The sequence below is a fragment of the Bison bison genome, unplaced genomic scaffold, assembly GCF_000754665.1.
Source record: "Bison bison bison isolate TAMUID 2011002044 unplaced genomic scaffold, Bison_UMD1.0 scf7180017864451, whole genome shotgun sequence".
In the NCBI taxonomy this organism is placed as follows: Eukaryota; Metazoa; Chordata; class Mammalia; order Artiodactyla; family Bovidae; genus Bison; species Bison bison.
Window position 1 is genome coordinate 2,294,503 of NW_011495013.1, and position 25,561 is coordinate 2,320,063.

The window sequence follows — 25,561 nt, forward strand, 5'->3', positions numbered from 1 at the left end:
TCAGACTTTATTTTTTTGGGCTCCAAAATCACTGCAGATGGTGACTGCAGCCATGAAATTAAAAGACGCTTACTCCTTGGAAGGAAAGTTATGACCAACCTAGATAGCATATTCAAAAGCAGAGACATTACTTTGCCAACAAAGGTCTGTCTAGTCAAGGCTATGGTTTTTCCTGTGGTCATGTATGGATGTGAGAGTTGGACTGTGAAGAAAGCTGAGCGCCAAAGAATTGATGCTTTTGAACTGTGGTGTTGGAGAAGACTCTTGAGAGTCCCTTGGACTGCAAGGAGATCCAACCAGTCCATTCTGAAGGAGATCAGCTCTGGGAGTTCTTTGGAAGGAATGATGCTGAAGCTGAAACTCCAGTACTTTGGCCACCTCATGCGAAGAGTTGACTCATTGGAAAAGACTCTGATGCTGGGAGGGAGTGAGGGCAGGAGGAGAAGGGGGCGACGGAGGATGAGATGGCTGGATGGCATCACTGACTCGATGGACGTGAGTCTGAGTGAACTCCGGGAGTTGTTGATGGATAGGGAGGCCTGGCGTGCTGTGATTTATGGGGTTGCAAAGAGTCGGACACGACTGCGCGTGAACTGTACTTGATGATGGACATTCCTAGTTTTTCATGCTTACACTGATTTTGCGTTAGGAAAACAAACTACGTAGAAAACTTACCTAAGTCCTATATTGTACCCTGGATTCAACACTCTGGATTTCCCCAAAGTGAAAGCAATCCAAATGTCCATCAATGAGTGAATGAATAAACAAAATGTGTTCTATCCATACAATGAAATATTATTCACCCATAAAAAGGAATGAAGTCCTGATTTATGCCACAATAAGGATCAGTTAAATTCTTGTATCACAACTCCATTTGTATGAAATGCCAGAATAGGCAAATCCACAGAGACAAAAATCAGTGGTTGTCAGGGGCTAGGGGAGAGGGATAGAAAAATGAGGAGTGACTGCTCATGCACAAAGGGTGATGAAACTGTTCTGGCATCAGAGAGTGGGGGCAGTTCTGTGACTATACTAGAGACCACTGGATCATATAATTTAAAAGAGTGAATTTTATGGTATGTAAATTTTATCTAAAAAATGCTATTATGATTCTCCTGGCCCACTGGGTCAATATTTTATATTTAATTAGATTTTACTACAGCTATTTCCAGGGTCTAGTAATGAGAATCTATTCACTTTGTGCTGGCAGAGCAATGAATGTAGGAAGGAGATGAAAATCTTCGACCAGGCCACGAAGCTGCTGCCTTGTCTGCGATACGCACTCCCCGACTCATGCCGCAGCTTCTCATGAAGGCGTCTGTGATGGACTGGGTGCCCACAGTGAGCCAGGCGCTGTTGTGGGCACTATGGAAACAACAGCGAACTTAACAGACAGTACCCTGCCCTTCTGGAGCTTTGGTTCTAACAGAGGAGCATGGTAATTAAAAAAAAAAAAAAGCAAATATATCACACCCACTAGGCAAGCACCAAGAAGATACAAGAGGATGAGGAGAGAGAGTCAGGGGCAGAGGGCGCGGGGTTGGAGGGTCTCTGAGGCAGGGTGATCCGGGAGTGCTTCTCCAAGCACAGACCTGAGGGTGGGAGGAGAGAGCTGCTGGGACACCTGGTGAAGACGAGGAAGAGCGAATGGATGGCCTGTGGGCTGGAGCACAGCGAGGGTGGGAGCTGGCAGGGGCGGCAGTGGTGGGGTAGAAGGAGAGCCAAGTTGGCCAAGGCTGGGGCTATGGACTTGGTTCTAAATGTGATCGAGTCTGTGGGGTTCTGAGCAGGGAGGCATCTGGTCTGATTTACGTTTTATGAGGATGCCTCTGGCAGCTTGGAGAGGAGGCTCTTGGTGGGACAGAAGAGCCGGCCCTGCACCTTATGGGCCAGTGTTAACTCAGCCGCGAGAACAGCTAGTACCTCTGAAGGGCACGCAGACCTCGGGTGGCGTGTGTGTCTTGTTTGAGGTACATGTCTGTGAGCTGAATGTTCAGCCGTCTTCCTCCGGATCCCAGGGCAAGGTCTGCTCCGGACATAGCAACACCAGCTTAAGCATCCCAGGGACCTCTTCTCTAAAGTGACTACTTAATCATTTTTATGTGTATAGGAAATTCACCATGATCCCATCTCTCAAAACTGACACAATAACATCACCCCCTCAAAACAAGCAGAGATAAAAGCTTACACTACAAGACGAACATAAAAACATACTGAAAATCTCATTCAAAGCTGCAGCTCAAGTACTTGAAAATACTAGCATGTCTGATGAGGTTCAGTATAAAGAGCTGATACAAGTCTCACAGGTATAATAAACAGACGACGTAAAACATCAGCACTGTTGTCTCCTAACTATACATCAACAGAGGGGAAAAAAAACCCTAAAATTTCACTCTCTGCAAGTTTGAAAAACATGAGAAGTAGAGAAGAAAGGCTTTGCATATATTAAATCACTTTGCTCCCAAAGGAATAGTAAAAATCTTTAAAGTGTGTACAACTTTTAAATGCATGTATTTTAGGTTAAGGAAGAAACATCATAAAATGAAACACCGCTATAATTTTTAACATATATTGACAATGAATTATTTTTCTAAAAAAGTAAAAAGTCACATCTTAGCATTCATATCCTTCCTACTTACCATATTGAAGGGCTTTTAGTGGAAACCAAAACAGAATAACTGAGTGGAAGAGGCCATTTAAACAATGAACCCAGAAAACCTGAGGGAAAACAAAAATCCATGAGAACCATTTGCGATAAACTAGCTCTGTGAACTCTGACCTTTCTTTTTATCTGTGAGCTAGATTCACAAAACGTGTTTCTGTCGGGCCACCACTGTGAATTAATAGAACTGACAGACACTTTCTGCCTCTTAGACCTTCATGGGTCATTTATTTATTTTTATGTTTCTCTAAATGTTTTTTCAGCTTCACTGAAATTTTTTCTACTTTCTAAAAACCAAGGATTAAAAGTTTAAATTTCTGCCTGAAGAAGAAAATAAAATTTAAAATTACTGTTAGATCATGAAATTCTTTAAGTGAGACTATTTTCATAATTCCAGACGAACAGACTTTTGAAGAGATTGTAATTTGGTGAGATCCCTACTTTTTCTTTTCCATGTGCAATAAAAGTGTAAACTTTTAAATGGTAAGGATATAGTGCATTCTCTTTTTCCAAACAAACCCACAGCACAACACTAAAAATAACAAGTGTAACATTTAAATTGCATAGTTCCTCAAAGCAAAGCCCTTTTACCAGGACTTAAGTTACAAAAGACTTTCACAATTTGAAAACACCTGTCAACATCAAACTTCATACAATTATAATATCATTTAATAGTTATTGCTTTCTCATCTATTGTATTTCATTAACAAGAAAGCAAGTATCACTGGCCTTTTCTTTGTAACATGGATGTAAAAGATTAAGTTATAGAAAAACTGTTTAGAACGCTCACAGCCCTTTGAAGGGCTGCAATTTTGTCACTCAGAAGTGCTTCTTGCAAACAAAATGTATGCCAAATAAAACTGGCACGTATTAAAATAGTTTTAAGCTGTTCAAACAACAGAAATTAAGTTGCCTGCCTCCCAAAATTTTCCACTGTGATCTCAATCTCCTTTGTTAGTTCACCCAGCCACACTGGATTGTATGATCCAATTTACGCTCCAATACATTACACATTTGAACTTATGTTACTCATTAACCTTTGTCTCTTCTCCTCACTATGTCATTACTGCAAGTTTTTATTTGACAGAAAGCACAGGTGGGTGCAAGAAAAATTAGTTCTACTTTTCCATTTTCCTGACCGATACTTATTGTCACATGTTAATCCTTTAACCCCTGTCACGACCTCAGCACCTCCGACCCTTTTTACCATAACAAACGTAATCGTCATCATTCAGGGTAACAATGCTTCTACACTGGGGACCTGGAGCAACTGCTGTGTATACAACTGTGCATTCTGTAACCATTTGTTCCTGAATTTTAAAATGTTTATATGGGATTTATTCAAACAATTTTCACTGAAATCATTAGAAAAATCCATAAACCCTATAAAAATTGCTGGCAGCTTGTGTATCTATAAATATTTAAATGAATACAGAAGTTGTATACTCTATTTGGATTGATACGGTGACTTTTCTAAATGCCAGGCCTTTGCAGACTATGAGATACTTTGTATACAAGAACAGCAAAAAATACAAGGAAGGCTGCTCTCAAGTTAAAACTATATATGACCAGTTACACTTTCTCACTGGCCACAAGACTTTCCAAGTTGCCATATACAAAGGGTACAAAAGGATGTGACTTTCTAGGAATGGTTTTGGGTAATCCTGTGACGACCGGTTTATAAGCAACAGGAGCAAGGTCAAGGCAGTGGCTGGGAAGCTAACTCTCAAGAGACACCACGGAGCCTCAGCAATGGGAGATGGGGACGGGTGGCTGAGGTGGATGTACTCTGGGCTGGGAAGCTAACTCTCAAGAGACACCACGGAGCCTCAGCAATGGGAGATGGGGACGGGTGGCTGAGGTGGATGTACTCTGGGCTGGGAAGCTAACTCTCAAGAGACACCACGGAGCCTCAGCAATGGGAGATGGGGACGGGTGGCTGAGGTGGATGTACTCTGGGCTGGGAAGCTAACTCTCAAGAGACACCACGGAGCCTCAGCAATGGGAGATGGGGACGGGTGGCTGAGGTGGATGTACTCTGGGCTGGGAAGCTAACTCTCAAGAGACACCACGGAGCCTCAGCAATGGGAGATGGGGACGGGTGGCTGAGGTGGATGTACTCTGGGCTGGTAAGGGTTATTGTTAGCCTGCCAGAAAGTCTGGAACCTTCCTAGCTCTCAGATTACATTTTCAAGGAAACAAGAGCTCATAATCCATTGTATCTGCCCCAACTGTAGCTTTCTGTCACTTGAAAATACTCACCATAGGTAATGGAAAGCTTTTTAGCAAGGCAGTAGAATTTAACACAAATTGGACATCAAAGGTAAATTTTTAAAAAAGCAAAAAATAAAACATTAAGAAATTAAAGCACAGACATTGCATATTATAAATAACAACAGTTTTAAAAGACCACTAAAATACTTTATAGAACTAGTGGGCTCTATAAAAACCCACTTGTTCTCCACTCTACATAAAACCTTGTAGTTAAGTTTTTTTTTTTTTTTAACTTAACCAAATTCAGTTATCCCATCCCTCAAGTTGTATGCATCTGCACACTGGGACATGTATGCACAGTGCATTCATGAAGACCTCATCTCAGAAGATGAATAACATCCTGGCAATAAACTTAACACCATCATTTACTGTATGAGGTTAGAGGCGCTGCCACACCAGTCTCGCTCTATTGCCCTGGTATACTGAGAACAAATGTCATTTGACAGTTTTATGAAATAATAAAATTTAAAATATCCTACATTAATTTCCTAAATTCAAAACACCAAATTAAGGTTACATATAATTATTGGTAACATAACATGCATAACATAACCAACATGTACTATATTAAATGAGAAAAAATTCTGTGAAGGTGTATTTGATACTTTTATTATAGTTTCAAAATTACATCTACCTTGACTGTTACAAAACTTAAAAAAAAAACAACAAAAAAACAACAAACAAAACTCCTCAGTTACACTGGACAGAAACCCGAATTTCTAACAAACACTAGTGGAAACACTTTAGAATACATAATTGCAGGAGAGTGAACTATGCAGGAAATAGATATTTTTGTTGCTGGGATGAAGAAATACTGTGGATCACAAAGATGACAAAAGTCTGTGGCTTGCTATATAGGCTATAAACTCAGAATATGATTTTAGATAAAATGTTGGATATTTTATCTTATATTAAGTTTTATGGCTTAATAATGATTGTAAATAATGATTATTATTGGTAAATGAGTTATCTACCAGAGACGATATCTTTAATGCTTAATACAATCTAATATTTCAATGAAGACAAAGTTATTTCATAAAACAGAAAATGGGTAAAGAATGATACATCATCCCTCATCACTTTGTATGTGTAAAGACTGTCCATGCCAGTCCTGGATGACTGACCTCTGAGAACAGTGCGCATTCCCCACAAAACTGCAAAAACAGAAAGTCAGAGGGCCACCCCCTCTGCCTGCCAGGCCCACTTTACTGCTGCCTGGCAAACTCCAGTGAATTGTGGTTACAGGTTAAATTCACAGCAAAACCAAACACCTTCTCAGGTCATATCAGAACCTTAAGCAAATCTGGCCTGCCATGGTCAGGACCCTGGAGTTTCCTTGGCTTTAGAAGACTGATGCCCCAAGCAACTGGAGCAATAAAGCAAGTCCCGCCGGGGCACTGGTTCCTACCTTGGTGTTGAAGTCCAGGGCATTCTGAGATGTTTTGTATAATTCAGGATACTTCAACATATTCTCCTTTCTGCATGATCTCTCAAATATTCCCAGAGTTAAGGGTGGCATTGCTGTAAACATCTAAAGTGCACAAACTAGTCATTATACCAGGTAGCCAAACGCAGGGTGATCTTCTATCTCAAAGTATTCAATAGAACAGGAATAATTAAAAGTCCTAAACTTACCACATTATAAAGACCTATGCACCATCTCTCAAAGAGGATCTGTCCAGAAAAGCCATTCACGAAGGCAAACCAGATCTAGGAAGAAAATAGTCCAAACCTCCAAATTAGAATGCAGAAACCATAAACTCAGTGTTTAAAATCTGCTGTTACTCAACCAGTGCATAAGAGCTTCACTGACACAGTATTTTCATGATTCTCTTGAAAATGGCGTTTCTTTGCTTTACTTTTTAATTTGAAGGGATTCTTTCATAAGGTCTTTGCTATTTAGGTCAGGATTGGTTCCACTTGTTGAATCAAAAAAGAACTATACCAATAGGCAATCATAGATTAAAAAAAAATTAGGTATAATCTTGTTTCCTAAAAGACACTTTAGAGAGTATATTGTATGCCATTAACACTTTAGACCTTTAATTCCTCTTTAAAATATCTATCTTCTGGTAGTTAAAGATTTTTTTAATCATAATTAAAACTTTTGTTTATTTAGAAAATAAAATAATTTCCTATACTAATACCATCACCATTTATTGTCTTCTGCTTTGGTTATATTCATGTAGCTCATTTATATACATTCAACGATTTATCTTATGGAAACCTATATGCAGCATCATGTCCTGTTCCTTTTCTTCTTAACATTGTATAATACATATTTTCTTAAGTTGTTACATACCCTTTAAAAGATGTTAATGGAAATGGATATATATCCCCTACTATTTTGGATATTTAGCTTGCTTCTGTTTTTTTCTACTATACTTAATTCAGAACTGAATTTTCTTTCAGAAATCCTAAATATCTCAATTTCTTAGGCTGAATTACTTTGAGTAAAATATAGCTTAATTGAGGTAAAATTGACATACAAAAATGACACACATTTAATGTATACAATTTGGTGCATTTGGACATATGCATGAAACTATCACCTAATCAAGGTAACAGACATATCCCATCATCTCCCAAAATTTCCTCCTATTCTTTTTCCTTTTGGAATGAATTCTTAGAAGTAGAATTAATGTGTCAACGTATTTAACCTTTTTAAAAAATATTTCTTGATAATTATAGCCATCAGAATGCAAAATTTGAGTTTATAATATTAAAAATATTTTGTAACTTCAATTTATACTTTGATTAAAAACTAATCTTTAATAGAGTGACATATTCTTATATATTTTGCAGTTTCTTAAAAGCAGAAAACTGAACTTTGCCTACAAAATTAAGGGACAATAAAGAGAAACTTTCTCCAGCATATTTAAGACAAGTGGAAAATTTAAGTGAATGTTAGTAAATCCATAATCCCTGTGTTATTTTAAAAAAAAAGCAGGACTAAAATGTAATTAAAAATCATATTGATCTGGAAGAGAAAAATGTCTGGCCCAACAAGACATAAACACAAACACAAAGCCAAACTATCACAACAACAACCAAGAACCTGTTAGGGGACAGCAGTCTGGACGTGCTGGTTAAGTGAATTTTTGAACTGGAGTTGCACGGACTTTGCTACACTTCACGTTTCATTTAACCTCATTATGGAAGCATGAATTGCTACAAATTCACCATTTATCAATATGTACCCAGGCTGGCCTCCCTATGAACAGTTTCTGTACACACATTGATCTTTTTCCTTTTTATAGGGAAAGGAATGACTGAGCGTATATAAAAACCAATGTCGGCTTCATGAGATGGAAAAGAGAACAAAGCAGCAATAGCACATGAAAAATAAGTCCAGATTGTGTCAGGGTTGTAACACGCATTAACGACAAGAACAAAAGCATAGAAATGGGAGGCAAATCTGAAATTCTCACTTGCTTGCCACATATATTTACAGAAAAGATTTGAACTTGTGCTCTCAACTAGAAGCCAGACCATTCACTGCTACATGCAAAAGTACTTAGCATCTTCATGTGAAGTTAAATGTATTCCTTGGAGACTTCCTTTATTCCTTGCAGACTTTAAACTTTTTTTTTTTTTTTTTGGAAAGCGTTAAGTAGACACAAACTGACAGGACAGACTTCAACGCCATCTATTGTGTTTTCACATTTGGCCCTTCTGAGATGTGGATTCTGTAAATACATATTTGTGCTACTCTGGGTGACGGTAATGTTTTCCCTGTAGGTGACTGTGAAGCTCATTCAGATTTCTTACGGTATGATGGTAATATAAGGAATTTTTAAACACAAACTTTCAGTTGTGGCCTGAATAGTCTATGAAGACGCAGCCTAATCTTCGTTGGTCTGAAGAAAGCTGAAGCTGCACACATACCAAATTCCTTTAAGGGACATGATTTGGCTCAAAGGTTAGTTATAAATGCATTTGCAAACATCAATACTGTATAATAGGAGACATTTATGTTAATAAATTTGTGTGTGGATAAACATTTGTAAATGTGAATGGTCTCCTGGCTTCTTTGTATGTAAATTTGGTGATTAAAACACCACTAGGAGCTTGAAATTGAGGAATCTAAATTTGAAATTTAGGAATCTAAATCAATGGATACTTATATTCAGTTTCCAATTCAAAATAACTTGCAAATAAGCTAACACACTTGCAGTCCAAGTTTATTTTAAAATGCACTACTTTACTAACTGGTTTATGAGAAAAATGTAGACATTTTAAGTTGAAACCTATCAAAGCATTTTTGCCTTTTTATTTTTCCTAATGAAAGATATGTGAACATGTTTCTAGAAACTCTCTTCCTGTGCTTTAAAAAGTTAATATTTTAATTTTTTTAAAAGGAGAAATGACTAGATAGGAATTGACTCTTCTAATATAGTACCCACATCTTAATATAAATATTTTGGCACTGAAGTTTATGTATTTTAAAGGAAAGAGAGATTTTTAACAGTGAAGACGTCTACCAGAAGGCTGATTTCAAGTTAGTCTGAGATTTGCAGTTTAAAGATACATTAGAAATGCATCCCATACTAAATAAAACAACACCTAAATTTCTATAAACACATAAAAGTCCCTCCCTTGACTCAACAAAACCATGGATGCAGAAAGAAAACATGAGTCCCTCTGGGGAGGTATCTAAATTATTTAAATTCACAGGAAATCCATATCTCAGCACAACTTGGTGGGAAAGTATCACCTCATTGACTTTAATCAAAGCTTCTGGAAATCAGAAACGCTACACTGCCTTGGGATCTTACCGGAAAACCTGGATGTGACCAACTGTTTGAGAGAAAAGGTCTTACTTTGCTAGCAAGGAGTCAGATGTTTCAGAGAAACTAAAATCTCTAGTGAATGCCAGTCATTCCAATGAACACCTAGAGTCGCTGCTGAGTGGCCACCACAAGCTAGTGCTTTATACCGCCACCTGCCAAATCTGTTTTTATTTGTTTGGCTATAATTTATGGCAATGGAGTAGCTAGACGGTGACATTCCTGGGATGTCAGCAATGGGAAAAGCAATTTTTACAGATAGTCTCTAAAACCCATAGTGTTCCATACTATTTCTTTATTAGCAAAGAAACTTCAGACCTGCCTGCCCTGGTATTATTTTCTAACTTTCGCGTCCCAGTAGAGGCGTGGCAGTTACAGCTTCACAGACATTTCCCTGATGGAGCATTTCTGCATATTAAACAGCAGCTTACAAACAGTCAATGAGCCCTCTGCTCCCACGCCCGATCAGCACAAAAAACTGAAAGGGGAGATTCGAGACTGGCAGTTGTCCTCACTAGAGACATTCAATGATGTGTTTTCTGTCTATTCATTCACAGTATTGACATGAGCCATTAACATCTGCAGAACCTGTTTTAGCTGGCAAAAGTTGGGTATCTGGGAATTGATTTAAAAGGTCAATTCATTTCCAAGATAGTTGAATTATATTCAAAATACATTTCCATAAACTGCTAAAAGAAAAATAACTTAAGAATGAGATTTCCAGTAAAGTTTAGGACTGATTTCCTTTCCAATGTGTAAAGAATTTGATCAGTGTTAGTTATCTCTCAAAGAGGCTTTAAATTCAAAGCCAAGTGAAATTTAGGGCTAATCAACCGCAAATTGCATAACTGTGGATTTGAAACAGAGCGTGCAGATTTAGTTTTTCATTTGAGTTTGATATATTTTATGTCTCCCATTAGTACGTAATTTTGACCACTTCATTGTTGATTGTCAAATAATCTAGATTTAAAAAGTGGCAAGTTGAGTACTCATTTCATTTTACACAATTATATTTTTGCAAGCAGATTTATTGCTGCCAGTGGCTTTAAACTCCCAGATACTTCAAGATTATATGTAAATAAACTGTATAAACTGGTATTCTTTCTAATGCCGATAAATGTTGAGGGATGAGAAAAAAAATCTAACTAGAAAGGTTAGGACTATAGAGGGGACTGAGAATTGAAAATAATTTTATTAGAAAAGAATAACAAATTTATATAAACAGAAAATATTTTGTATGATCTCATAAGCTATTTTGGAAGTGTATTTTGTTTCAAAACAGACTATTTCAGACCAAATTCAGCAGTAATGAACAATAACTAAATTCATAGATTATTCTGTTTATGTTTCCAAGTATTTAATTATGGTATATGATTATTTTACCGAGTGGGTTGCAATCTAATTACAGATTTTTAGTGACCAACAAATAAAACTGCCTGCATACTTCGAAACTAAAAAACCCAGGGATCGAACCTGGGTCTCCTGGATTGCAGGCAGATTCCTTGCCGTCTGAACCACCAGGGAAGCCCTTAATTTTATTAATCTGACTCATAATAAGAACTATGCTCAGTCAACATTTTGATAAGAAGATAAGCATTCTGACAGGCATAAAGAACAGTTGAAGCAAACATACAGCAGTTTCCAACGAACATCTCAGCAGGGGAAATGTAAAGTCTACAGACCGTTTTGTTTATAGTGTTACTTTTGTGGCATAAAGTATGAGATATTATTTTCAAATGGCACATGGGAAGGTTCTGCCTCTTCTGATGGATGTGTAGAAGCAGTCAACTGAGTAGAGGGCAAGGTGGCATAAACAAACATGTGTAAGGGAGCCCAGGGCAGATTTATGAAGGCGTAGGCAGGTCCTCTGACAGGAGTGGAAGATGGAGGGCTTTCTTAACAAGCTATGGAGCGCTCCTTGTTGGGCTCTGTGAAGCTGCAAGAGGAGCAAGGAACTGGTAACGCCTAGAGTTCAAACATTACGAATACAGCTTCTGATGAAAAGGTGGTCATATTTTTTCTTTTTAAATATAAAGAACTTACTTATCGCATCCTGAGTGTTCAGTTTACTTATTCACCTACTGGTGCTGTGCTACCCAGAGGAATAGCCGCTGGCCATGTGGTTCTTGAATACTTGAAATGTGATTAGTCCAAACTAAGATACGCTGTATGTGTAAAATACGCACTAGACTGTGAACACTTAGTTATGAAGAAAAGAATGTGAAATATTGCTTTAATAATTTTTTATAGAGATTCCAAGCTGAAATAATAATATTGAATATATAGAGTTAAATGAAATATAATTTAAAATTAATTTGGGCTTTAATTTTTACTTGTTGTTGATGTGGTTCCCAGAAAATGTAAAATTACACATGTGGTTTGCTTTATATTTCTATTGGCAAGTTTTTGGAGGATAGAAACCTCGCGTGATTTACTTCAGTTACTGAACTAACCCTGGTGCCTGGCAGCCTGTGGAGACTGCAAAACATGTTTGCAGAATAAAATGCATCCTTTCAGAAATGATATTCCTGACCCAAGTTAAGTTTACATGTTAAAAATGTTATATTTGCCATATGAAAAGGAATATAGAAATTCCTTGTGATCCAGACACAGTAATTGAACTATTCTGATAATTTTTAGACAAATTCCTCATTATCTGGACTCTTGTTTCCTACCAAATCCAGACACCAAAACCGATCTGAAGAGCAAGAAATACTTCTATCCAATTATGCAGGCCTGAAACATAATAAGAACTATAGGATGACCAATACTAGCAAAACTACCTGTGTATTTTTATTGATTAGATCCCTTAGTTGGAGAAGGCAATGGCACCCCACTCCAGTACTCTTGCCTGGAAAATCCCATGGATAGGGGAGCTTGGTAGGCTGCAGTCCATGGGGTCGCTAAGAGTCGGAGATGACTGAGCGACTTCACTTTCAGTTCTCACTTTCATGCCTTGGAGAAGGAAATGGCAACCCACTCCAGTGTTCTTGCCTGGAGAATCCCAGGGACAGGGGAGCCTGATGGGCTGCCGTCTATGGGGTCACACAGAGTCGGACAAGACTGAAGTGACTTGGCAGATTCCTTAGTAAAACTGACATCCTCAGTTTTATGTCCACTATTCCTTTCCTTTTTTAAAAAAATCTATTTTTATTGCATAGTTGCTTTACAATGTTGTGTTATTTTCTACTGTACAGCAAAGTGAATCAGCTATATGTATATCCCCTCTTTTTTTTGGATTTTCTTCCATTTTCCCTTCCTTTTCTCTTTAAACACAGTTTTCCTCATGTGCATCCCTTAACAATTTACTGTTTTCTCTCGTATGTTTTTGAACTTTATAAAAACTGCTATGTAGTTTGTAGTTTTTTAAAACTGTACACATTATTAGCAATTATAATTCAACATTCCTTACCAAAGCAACATAATGTTTTAGCCAGAATTTCAACATTATTCTCCACAGCTGACAAACTTTTTAACATATTCAGAAGTTAAAAAAGTGGGCTGATGAAGGATTCATTAAACTTATGAAGAAATGTCTTCCCCAAAACGTTTCAAATATATATGCAAATGACAAGGATTTTTAAACTTAACTTGCAATTACCTCGATAATATAGAGGACTATATTCTTGTAGAAGCAGTATAAGATACACTTGGAGACTCTGTTATAGTTCCAGGCACCATGAACCATCAACAAATTCTTCAAATATTTGAACTAAAATAAGAATGGAAAAAATTAACATTTTCCTCTTCATAGTGTCAGCTGACAAAGATGGATGGTGTGTTTGGCAGAAATGATGGTTTACCTGAGCTATAGAGTAGTCAGAAGAATTAGCTGCCTGAAGGCCTTCATTGCCACTTATTCCTACTCCAACATGTGCCGTCTGTATCATACTGACGTCATTTGCTCCATCACCAATGGCGAGTGTTATGACTTTAACTTGTTTCTTAACCATCTCCACAACTTCAGATTTTTGAAGAGGAGAAACCCTTAAATAACAACAAATTATCACTTTTTTTCTGAAAAAAGGAATTTTAAGATGTCACTGTCTTGAAGAATGAAAGCAGCAGAAGAGCTAAATGAATAGGTCTCTGAAGAATCATCATGGAAAAGTCTTACGTTTAAGTGTTTAAATCTCTGTTAGCCTGGTTTGCCACTTTAAGGGAAAAATAAAGTCACAGAAGCAAAACTCTAGGTGACAGAAGCTACAATGGCCTTGTTAAATATTAGTTTCCCAGTATGTGTGCATAAATTTGTTAAAAGATGACATTTGTGTTCAGAAATCCCATTACTTCCTAACAAATAATATCAAGATTTCTGATTCTTCACTTTTGAATGAGAAAGAAAGCCAGAAAGGCTGTTGAATGATAGTTCAAATACCAATTGTTCTTCTATACCTTGAAAATAAAAGTTTTGGACCTCCATAAGCTGATCTTAGATGATTCTTACACATTTAAACAATTTAAATAAACAATAAGGAACTGGGTACCTTCCCCACCTGTTCTCAGACACCCGGGTGAGTCAAGTAAAATACCAAGTCCTTGATTACATAGTTCACGTGCCTGTTTCTTTTCTAAAGCTGCTGACAATGGCCAAGTAGAATCAAGCATCCTTTTATATAAAGGTGGGTCAGGAATAGAGAACACCAGCATCCATACTAAAGTTGTATGGTATTAATATTAACTTTGGAGCAACTTATCATAGACTTAAAACCCCACAACAATTACAGTTCAATGACAAAATATTTATTTGCATGATTAACTTAATCTAGTATCCATGCTATCTCTGTGCTTAGACAGAAAGAAAGGAAAACTGAATAGTGATCTGGCTCAGCAAACTATTAAGACAGTAATGAACTACTGAGAAACAACTAATATAGACAATGTTAGTGAGCAAAAGAAATAACCCAGAGCTAAATTCTTCATCAAGGTTAAATGCGGTAAATACCTGCTGGAACATCTGGTAAACCATTTATTAGCCTACTTAGGAATGAAGATCATTGCTCTGAGACTCAATACATCTTTGCACATTTTCCTGATTATTTCCTTAGGAAAAATTCCTAGCAGTGGGTATTTTGCTCAAATAAGTGCCTTCAGGTGGCCCAGCTGTCCCTTCTTAAATGCTTTAGCCAAGAACAGATTCAGTCTTTATTTCAAGTTTGAGAATCATTGTGTTAGAGTGAGTTGCCTGCAGAGTGAACAGGTCTCCTCATCTTTGTATTACTTGTGCTGATCCAGGATAAGTACTCAATAAATGCTTGCTATATGAAAGAATTATTTTTAATTCTTTCTCTGAATTTCCTTTCAGAGTCTGGCAACAGTACAAAGTGACACAACTGTGAATACAGGGAAGGAATGGATGAGTATCACATCATCAACGGGCTTTTCCACTGTTAGCTCTCATTTTTCTTTGAAGCAATTTTCATTTCATTTTCACATTTTATTTAATTTTTCTTAACAGGCTGTTATAAATTGGTCAGCCTACTGGCTCTAGGCCAATGTTTCAAATATGAACTATAGCTGACATTTAGTAAATGTCAAAAAAGAATGCTCACCAAGAAATGATCTAAAAAGCAAATGGGAAATGGGCATGAAAAGAGCGAAGCATTTGAAAACATTTGTCAAATTCCCTTTACAACTTAACAGGCTCACGATGCAAATACATTGTGAAGTCACACTATGGGATCAATGGAGCTGAGAAACACAAGTATTTTTTTTTTTTCATAAGCTGAATGTATAATAAAGGATAAATCTCTGCATGGTGAACTAATATTAATGATTTAGAGAATCATCAGAAAAAAGCTGGACTAAACTTTGTTTTCTTTTCTTCATGACTATTACAACTAACCACTGCTTTCTTTGCTTGTCATCATAGTTTTTAATACCCCCAAATTAAAACTGGCTGAGGATTTTTACCAACACTATGGATGGAATTCCAGCCAACCTATTTAAAATCCTAAAAGATGATGCTGTGAAAGTGCTGCACTCAATATGCCAGCAAATTTGGAAAACTCAGCAGTGGCCACAGGACTGGAAAGGTCAGTTTTCATTCCAATCCCAAAGAAAGGCAATGCCAAAGAATGCTCAAACTACCACGCAATTGCACTCATTTCACATGCTAGCAAGATAATGCTCAAAATCCTTCAAGCTAGACTTCAACAGTATGTGAACTGAGAACTTCCAGATGTCAAGCTGGATTTAGAAATGGAAGAAGAACCAGAGATCAAATTGCCAATATACATTAGATCATAGACAAAGCAAGGGAATTTCAGAAAAACATCTACTTTTGCTTCATTGACTACACTAAAGCCTTTGATTGTGTGGATCACAACAAACTGTGGAAAATTCTTAAAGAGATGGGAGTATTGGACCACCTTACCTGTCTCCTGAAAAACCTGCATGCAGGTAAAGAAGCAACATTTAGAATGGCCATGGAACAACAGACTGGTTCAAAATTGGGAAAGGAGCATATCAAGGCTGTATATTGTCCCCCTGCTTTAACTTCTATGCAGAGTACATCAAGGGAAATATTGGGGTGGATGAATCACAAGCTGGAATCAAGATTGCTGGGAGAAATATCAACAAACTCGGATATGCAGGTGATACCACTCTAATGGCAGAAAGTGAAGAGGACCTAGAGAGCCTCTTGATGAGGGTGAAAGAGGAGAGTGAAAAAGCTGGCTTAAAACTCAACTTCAAAAAACTAAGATCATGACACCTGGTCCCATCACTTCATGGCAAATAGAAAGGGAAAAATGGAAACAGTGTCAGACTTTATTTTTTTGGGCTCCAAAATCACTGTGGATGGTGAGTGCAGGCATGAAATTAAAAGATGCTTACTTCCTGGAAGGAAAGCTATGACAAACCTGGACAGCATATTAAAAAGTAGAGACATCACTTTGCTGACAAAGGTCTGTATCGGTTTTTCCAGTAGTTATATATGGATGTGAGTTAGACCATTAAGAAGGCTGAGTGTCAAAAAATTGATACTTTCAAGTTTTGGTGTTGGAGAAGACTCTTGAGAGTCCCTTGAACGGCAAGGAGATCAAACTAGTGAATCCAAAAGGAAATCAATCCTGAATATTCATTGGAAGGACTGATGCCGAAGCTCCAATACTTTGGCCATCTGAGGTGAAGAGCTGACTCACTGGAAAAGACCCTGATGCTGGGAAAGACTGATGGTGAGAGAAGAGGGTGATATAGGATGAGGTGCTTGGATAGCATCAATGACGCAACGGACATGAGTCGAAGCAAAATCTGGGATATGGTGAAGGACAGGTAAGCCTGGTGTGCTGCAGTCCGTGGGACTGCAAAGAGTCGGAAACGACTGAGAGGCTGAACAAACAAAAAACAAACATGGATGTGACTAACTCAGGCCTTAAATCAGAGTATGAATTCCCTAGGCAAGAACAATATCTGTTTTTCTTTAAGAAAAGGCAACGATGTGATGAGAGACAACCCAAATTACACAGCAAGTAGCACAAGTAAGGATATCTGCTTCCATTATCAAGATAAAAGAGGACAACTGGAAGGACAATCCTTGGAAGAGGATTCAACAAACAGCAGAAGCTCTGGTATCTGATGGGTCTGAAATAGTAGTTGGTTGCTAAAGAAAGAGATCAGGTTTAAGTAGAGTTCAAAAAACAAAATATACATACCTTATAAAATTTAACTCAGAATATAAATGTACAAGCTTGTGATGTAAGGCAAAAAACCATACTCTGCAAAGGAGTTTGTGTTTGAAATCCTGCATATTTTTCTTACAGAAACCTCACTTTGAGGCACAATCCATGTCTTGTTTCATTAAGTGGAAACTACAGTGTCATGATACCATCCACCCCAGTTTATTGTTATCTTGTCCCCAGCAATGTTTTCCTGGCAACTCAAAAAGTCCTTCCAGAACATTATATTTGGTTATCTACCAACAATTTTGGCTAGACTATTTTTTGGTGGCTTATGAAACATCTAGGTGATGATTACTTTAAGAAGTACAATAAGAATAAATAGATTAAAGAACGAACACCCATGGATTCCTAGTAAGCACCAAGTCAACTCATGGAAGCAAAAGTGTAGGCATGTACTAAAGACTGTCCTTCCAGCCCCGGGTATGCTGTGCTGTTGGCAGCCTTCAGCATGTCTAAGGGAGGGAATGTGGTTTAATGGGACCCAGGTTAGTCAAGCTGAGACCAGCTAAACAATCTTCTACTATTTGTACAGCACTCATTTAAAAAATTATTTCTTGCTACAAGAGGTATTCAGTCAGATCAGTCCCTCAGTCATGTCCAGTTCTTTGCAGTCCCATGGACTGCAGCACGCCAGGCTTCCCTGTCCATCACCAACTCCCGGAGCCTACTCAAACTCATGTCCATCATGTCAGTGATGCCATCCAACCACCTCATCCTCTGTTGTCCCCTTCTCCTCCTGCCTTTACAAGATAGCAAAACCAAGTTAGAAGACATTAGTGTTGCAGAAAGCTTTTTGATATACTTGTCAGTACTTCATAATTTCTGAGGATGTAGAAGTTAGCATGGGTTGCAAGAGCCTCCCTTGATGAGTCAGAATTTGACAAGGAGAGGGGAGTTCACGTCAGGTAAAAGAAATAGCATACATTAAATTTCCCGTTAAAAATTCTCCAGAATACTTTCCTTTTCACTGTGTGTTTCCACCATACAAAAAGTCCTTTCCTCATTCATTAGTTTACTTTCTTAACTTTTATATACTTGCTTCTATACATGTACAGTTTTCTGAATAGTCTGGAACAACCTTACCACACAAGCTAATCTTCCCCATATCTATCAGAAACCACGGATTCATGGTTGAGAATATATGAAACCTAAATTTTATAAATACTGATAGTGATCCAATGCATAACTCACAGACATCATAAAAGTGCTCTGTTTTCTACCCTAGATGTATTTTTACCACCCAAGGGTCTGCATCAGTACTTAAATTATTTATGGTTCTCTTCTCTTCCACTGTTGCTCTTTCTTCTTTGGAAGAAGTCAGAGCCTCTGCGGAAAAGGACTGCACATGGAGCATGTGCTGTAAAGTCCAGGTTTCTTCCCTGTGGCTCCACAAACAGAGGGTGGTCCTCTGCGATGCAACCTAGCAGTGCACCGAGTGCAGAATGCTCTTCAGATATTATCTTGGCTGCAGTTTCTGCATGTGTTATTCATTAGTTTTCTTACTTGCTATGTAGTAACTCTCACTGCCCTGTGAACATTAGTTTGGAGTACTGGAAATTTTTACCATTTAAGCTGGAAAGTATATATGGTGGCCCATCTTACATGAACCTCACTTTGCACCCTTTTAACGGGATTAGCTAAATGAATCACCTTTTCAAATGCAATATGGATAAGGATTATATGTGCATGTATATATACACACTCACATATTAAAGAATATTTAAAGGACTTTTTATAGGTAGCTAAAAGTACAATAATTTGTGTTACTGTATTGTATATTTAGGTTAATAACCTAGAAAAATCTCATATATACACTAAAAATTAGGCCAATAATATATTAACTTAAAAACTCATATTATAAACTTAAAAATTACTATGAAGTTGCTTTCAGAAAGTAAATTTGGAAAACACATTGAGAACATGGAGGAATACAGTATTTCTTCGTTATCCTGAAGTGTTTTGTATAATGACCTTGTATTTGTAAAGCCTTTGCATTTAGGAAGCTAGACAGCTGCTCCTGGTGACTATTTAGAGGTCAGGATCATTAGTGGGGAATCTGTTGTACTTTCCTTTGCAACAAACTTCCTAAGTTTTCTCTTTGCGAATATCAGTCTATTCCCCATTGAGTCATATTCTGCTGACTAATAAAGAAATTACGAAAGGAGAAATACCTAAGAGAAAAATTTATGAGACCGAACTTAACTCTTCTTCGAACTAAAATTTGTAGGCTCATTTATAAAGTTTTGAATTGAGGAGGAGTTAAAACATGGCAAAAATAATTTGGGCTACACGTACTAAAATTATATAACCATTACAGTGCTTCCAGAAACTCGCCATCAATTTATTACTGGAATGAAAACAGCCATTTATATAGCAAATCCTAAAAACGATTCTTAGCATAGGGTACATAATGAAACATTCACCCATTACTAGGTAAGAAAGTTGTGTTATTCAAATGACTGATGAGTGAGTGCTTTCCTAGTCTCCAAAAGCAACATCTGCTGATACACTGTGAAGTCAGAGCCATCAAGGGCAACTTGTAATTCAAGGATTCAGTCTACAGAAACAAAATACAGACAGCGCGGCCACAGGACGCAAAAAGAAAGTATCTTTAATTCCTTTTGTAATGCATTTTAGATGTAAAACTTCTCTTTTGTGGAATTATGTGGCTATAAGTAAACTTCAGTTTCAATGGTTCAGATATTTTAAATAATGACTGATCATATTGACAGTAATATATGTTTGCATACGCATGTATGTATGTGTGTACAGGCACACCGAACTATCGACTGGCAAATATACCTTATAAAAGGCACTAAAAAGAAGATACTTCCTAATAGAAATATTTATTATAGTATTCATACCATAGAACAGTTTGCCCACAGTGGTACTGCTCATTTAAAAAAAAAGAAATCCATCCATCCATCCATCTATCCAGTTATCTGTGACCTAACATTGTACTTAGCATATAGCAGACTGCTGTAAGCAACAGGAATCAAAAAATAATACAGTAGTAATGCCTTAAAATATTAATTTGGATCACTCAAAAGATATATACATATATACATGCCTTAATTAAAAATACTTTTCTTGCTAAAAAATGGTAACCATTATTGGACAACACAGGGTTGTTACAACCTTCAATTTGAGAAAGCATGAAGAATCCAGTATTCATTACCTAGTTCCTCTATACTCTAAATATACAACAGGCTGCCTCCTAACTGTGAACTGTCAAATATGAATAAGAGTTGTAATCTTGGCATCATGGACGAGGTTATTTTCTCTTTTCTGGCAAAATGTCCATTTACTCAGTTCCTTTACTACATGGTGAAATTTCTATGGAAGAATATAAGGAGAAGAAAGGAAAAGAGAGTAGATCTCAGAACCCTCCTTCTGCCCCTAAGAGATATTAACTTAAGGACTTTTATTGAGCTACTGACCCAGGAGTTAAACGTTAAGAGCCTGTAGACAGTGGTTTCTCTATGGACTCTTGCTACAAGGAGACGGTAGTTTCTCCAATAAGGACCGGCCCAGCCACCTCTGTCTAGGAGCCTCACATGATAGCATTGGTGGCCTTTCAACTGGGAAGCACATCTACTCAGGAAGGATGACTGCCCTCCCCCTTCATGCTCTGCCCGATGGTGACCTTGCTCTCAAGAGTGGTAAGACCAATGGCCCCAGCTCCCATTCACTGGATCTGTTTGGAGACCATGTGGGCACTGATTCTCTTCCCTCTTCCCATGACTCTGGGTAGGTAAGGAAGAGCTGAAGCATCTTAGTTGTTGCTGTTTAGTCACTAAGTCGTGTCCAACTCTTGTGAACCCATGGACTGTAGCCCACCAGGCTCCTCCATCCATGGGATTCTCCAGGCAAGAATACTGGAATGGGTTGCCGTTTCCTTCTCCAGGGGATCTTCCTGACCCAGGGACTAGAGCTGCGTCTCCTATGTTGCAGGCAGATTCTTTACCACTAAGCCACCTGGGAAGCTAGAGCTTCTTTAAACTTAAAATCAGCTTGCCCGTCTTTCTTTCCTTCCTCCACCTCCCTACTCCCTTGTTTTTGAATTTTCTCCTATGTAGATGGGTTTCTCCAAGGAACTTTCTCTCAGAAAGCCCTAGTGGAAGATGGAACATGTGGTAGCAGACGGTACCGACAGACACTGGAATAAAATCCTGATGATGCCATGAATTAAAAAAAGGAATTCACTAGATTTCAGAGTCACAATTACCTGTCAACACAAAACCTGTGAGAGTCCTTTGGGGAAACAGGAAATGTCGGATGACTATCAGCAGATAAATGGCATGGAGAGAAAGAGTGGTGTGCCAGAGGACACAGAGGAACAATCAGGTGGGGAAAGCTTTCCACCCTGTCTATGGTGCCCTGTGCAAGCCTGGGGTGACCAGTGGGACAGGGCTGAGACTGGGCTGGATAGAGCTAAGGGGTTCCTCTCTCTTTGCAACTGTGAACTTTGGCTTAGGCTTAGAATCTCTGGAAACTCAAAGCCCACAAAATAATGTGAGAAACAAAACATGCCAAATTCAGGATTATCTCCAAGGTTCTAAAGCTAAAACCTCAGGACAGTTCTAAACTCTTGCCTAGGAAGAAGAAAGTCATACCTTTCTGGTCAACCTCAGGGCATGAAGCCAGGGCAGGGACAGGTGCCAATATTATGGATGTGCTGAGAACCCTTGAATGGTACCTCATCAGGGCAATTCCATCAGAATGTGGCTGCCTCTAACAAGAGCAGTGCTTGGGTAAAGACAGTGGAGTGAAATAAGGATTCCCTAAGCTCAGACTGAACCCTATTTGAACCCTTCCAAATTTGCCTCAACTTAGGACCCAGCTTTCATCTTTCCTCCAAAAGGAATATTACTGCCCCATAGGGCAAATGGGGAAAAGTAGTCTCACAGGAATATTTACAAGACAGGAGAAGCTCAGGAACACAAAGGAATGCAGTAACTTATACGAAAACAGAACTTGTAAAAACAAACCTAACAAGAATTTAAAAGAAGTATGAGGGGGAAAAAACCCTGGAAAGGTATGGGAGGATACTGGACATGTGAGATGGAAATAAGCAGTTATAAAGAAGAATCAATTAAAAATGTTACATAAAAATGTAACTGCTAAAATAAAGAAACCAATAGGAAACTGATATAACCTGAAAGTGTAAATTAAAAAATTTCCCAAAAGATACCAGGAAATTAAAGGATAGATTGTGAGAAAAATTAAATGAAGGAAAAAAGGTGACTACACATATATAATGGGAATCCAAGAAGAGAACAAAAAAGGACAAATGAAAAGAATGATGAGTAACTTCAAAGAATTAAAGAAAGATATATATCTCCTTAGACTGAAATGACTATATTAATATAGCACCAAAATGTAAGAAAAAAGTTTCCTATCACCAGACATATTATGGTTAAACTAAGAGTAAGAAATATTTCTATAGCCTCTAGACAGAAAAAGTAGATCACTTACAAAATAAGTAACCTGACTAATCCTGGATGCATGCACAAAATTACTTTAATATCTTCAGTTTTTGTCTCTATGAGGGAAGGGAAGGAAAGACATCTTAATACATATAGACAATAAGCACAAGTATGGTTATCAGAACAATAGAGATAATCAGCACAGTATAGATATAGATTGTAAAGCTTTCAAATCAGCTAAAGAAAATTTTATTTAACTTGTATGGAGAGTATATCATGTGAAATGCCAGGCTGGAAGACTCACAAGCTAGAATCAAAACAATCTCAGATATGCAGATATCACTCTAATAGCAGAAAGCAAAGGGGAAATCAAGAGCCTCTTGATGAGAGTAAAAGAGGAGAGTGAAAAACTGAGAGTGAAAAACTGGCTTAAAACTGAACATTTAAAAAACTGACATCATGGCATCTGGTTGCATCACTTGATGGCAAACAGATGGGGAAAAAGTGAAAACAGTGACAGATTTTATTTTCTTGGGCTCCAAAATCACTGCAGACAGTGACTGCAGCCATAAAATTAAAAGAAACTTGTTCCTTGAAAGAAAAGCTATGATAAACCTAGACAGAGTATTAAAAAGCAGAGACATCACTTTGCTGATAAAGGTCCATATAGTCAAAGCTATGGTTTTGCTAGTAGTCATGTACGGATTGGAGAAGGCAATGGCACCCCACTCCAGTACTCTTGCCTGGAAAATCCCATGGATGGAGGAGCCTGGTGGGCTGCCGTCTATGGGGTCACACAGAGTCGGACACGACTGAAGCAACTTAGCAGCAGCAGCAGCAGCATGTATAGATATGAGAACTGGACCATAAAGAATGCTGAGTGCCAAAGAATTGATGGTTTCGAACTGTGGTGCTGGAGAAGACTCTTGAGAGTCCCTTGGACAGCAAGGAGATCAAACCAGTCAATCCTAAAGGAAATCAACCCTGAATATTCACTGGAAGGACTGATGCTGAAGCTGAAGCTCCAATACATTGGCCACCTGATGCAAAGAGCCAACTCATTGGAAAAGACATTGCCACTGGCGAAGACTGAAGGCAGGAGGAGACAAGGACAACAGAGGATGAGATGGTTGGATGGCATCACTGACTCAATGGACATGAATTTGAACAAATTCTGGGAGATAGTGAAGGACAGGGAAGCCTGGTGTGCTGCATTCCACGGGATCACAAAGAGTCAGAAACAACTTAGTGACTGACTGTTTCACACAGTGGAAGTTATGGGGAGAATAAAGAAATAAAAAGCATAATAAATGGAAAACACAAAATAAGACTAAAGAAATAAGGCTGAATATGGCAATAAATATAATATGTATAAATGGGTTACATTCACTGATTGACAACTTATTGACCAGAGATGTATCAACATATCTTATTTTGTTGTTGTTGATTCTTTTAAGATTCAGGGATGATTTCCTTTAAGCTTGACTGGTTGGATCTTGTCGAAGTCCAAAGGACTCTCAGCACCACAGTTCAAAGGCATCAATTCTTTGGCACTCTGCCTTCTTTATGGTCTGGCTCTCACAACTGTACATGATCACTGGGAAGATCATAGCCTTGACTATACAGACCTTTGTTGGCAGAGTGATGTCTCTGCTTTTCAATACACTGTCTAGGATTGTTATCGATTTCCTGCCAAGAAGCAATCATCTTCTGTTGCCATGGCTGTAATCACCATCCGCAGTGATTTTAGAGCCCAAGAAGAGGAAATCGGTCACCACCTTTTCACCTTTTATTTGCCATGGCAATTAATACGTCTTTTGTTACCCAAATGTTATTGACTGGAGAGCTTTCAGTATTCACTTACATAACTAATTGCTGGCCACAGGTTTAGTTTCTACAAAAATCCCCCAGTCAACAATGTGTTAAAAGACAGAGATTCTCCCATTATTAAAATAAAAAGACTCAGCAATATGGTGTCTAAAAGAGATACACTTCATAATAACAGCTAACATAACATTTATTTGCTCACTATGTTTTGAACCCTTTACTTGTTTTAATTTTTTCAATTCTCAGAAGAACACTATATGAGATAGGTTACTAGTATTGCTAGTTTACAAATGAGGGCACTCAGGCACAGAGGGATTTACATAGCTTAAGATAAAATAGCAACTAAGTGGTAAAGCCAGAGTTCAACACTCAGTTCAGTTCAGTCGCTCAGTTGTGTGTGACTCTTTGCCACCCATGAACTGCAGCACGCTAGGCTCCTTGTCCATCACCACCTCCCGGAGTCCACCCAAACCCATGTCCATTGAGTCAGTGATGCCATCCAACCATCTCATCCTCTGTCCTCCCCTTCTCCTCCTGCCCTCAATCTTTCCCAGCATCAGGGTCTTTTCAAATGAGTCGGCTCTTTGCATCAGGTGGCCAAAGTATTGGAATTTCGGCTTCAACATCAGTCTTTCCAATGAATGGCTGATCTCCTTTAGAATGGACTGGTTGGATCTCCTTGCAGTCCAAGGGACTCTCAAGATTCTTCTCCAACACCACAGTTCAAAAGCATCAATTCTTTGGCGCTCAGCTTTCTTTATAGTTCAACTTTCACATTCACACATGACCACTGGAAAACCATAGCCTTGACTAGACAGATCTTTGTTGGCAAAGTAATGTCTCTGCTTTTGAATATGCTGTCTAGGTTGGTCATAACTTTCCTTCTAAGGAGTAAGC

The 25,561-nt window shown here is 38.1% G+C and overlaps 1 protein-coding gene across 1 annotated transcript in view; it reads right to left on the minus strand.

Annotated features, from left to right (window-relative positions):
- The window catches only part of ATP8A1 (ATPase, aminophospholipid transporter (APLT), class I, type 8A, member 1), a 208,377-nt gene that overhangs the window by 45,027 nt on the left and 137,789 nt on the right, over positions 1-25,561 (minus strand). Inside the window, exons 27-31 of the mRNA XM_010858921.1 lie at positions 13,530-13,713; positions 13,328-13,438; positions 6,572-6,646; positions 6,345-6,467; positions 2,640-2,718 (exon numbers count right to left, since the gene is read on the minus strand). Coding sequence (XP_010857223.1) covers positions 2,640-2,718; positions 6,345-6,467; positions 6,572-6,646; positions 13,328-13,438; positions 13,530-13,713 — 572 coding nt within the window. The remainder of the gene's footprint in view (positions 1-2,639; positions 2,719-6,344; positions 6,468-6,571; positions 6,647-13,327; positions 13,439-13,529; positions 13,714-25,561) is intronic.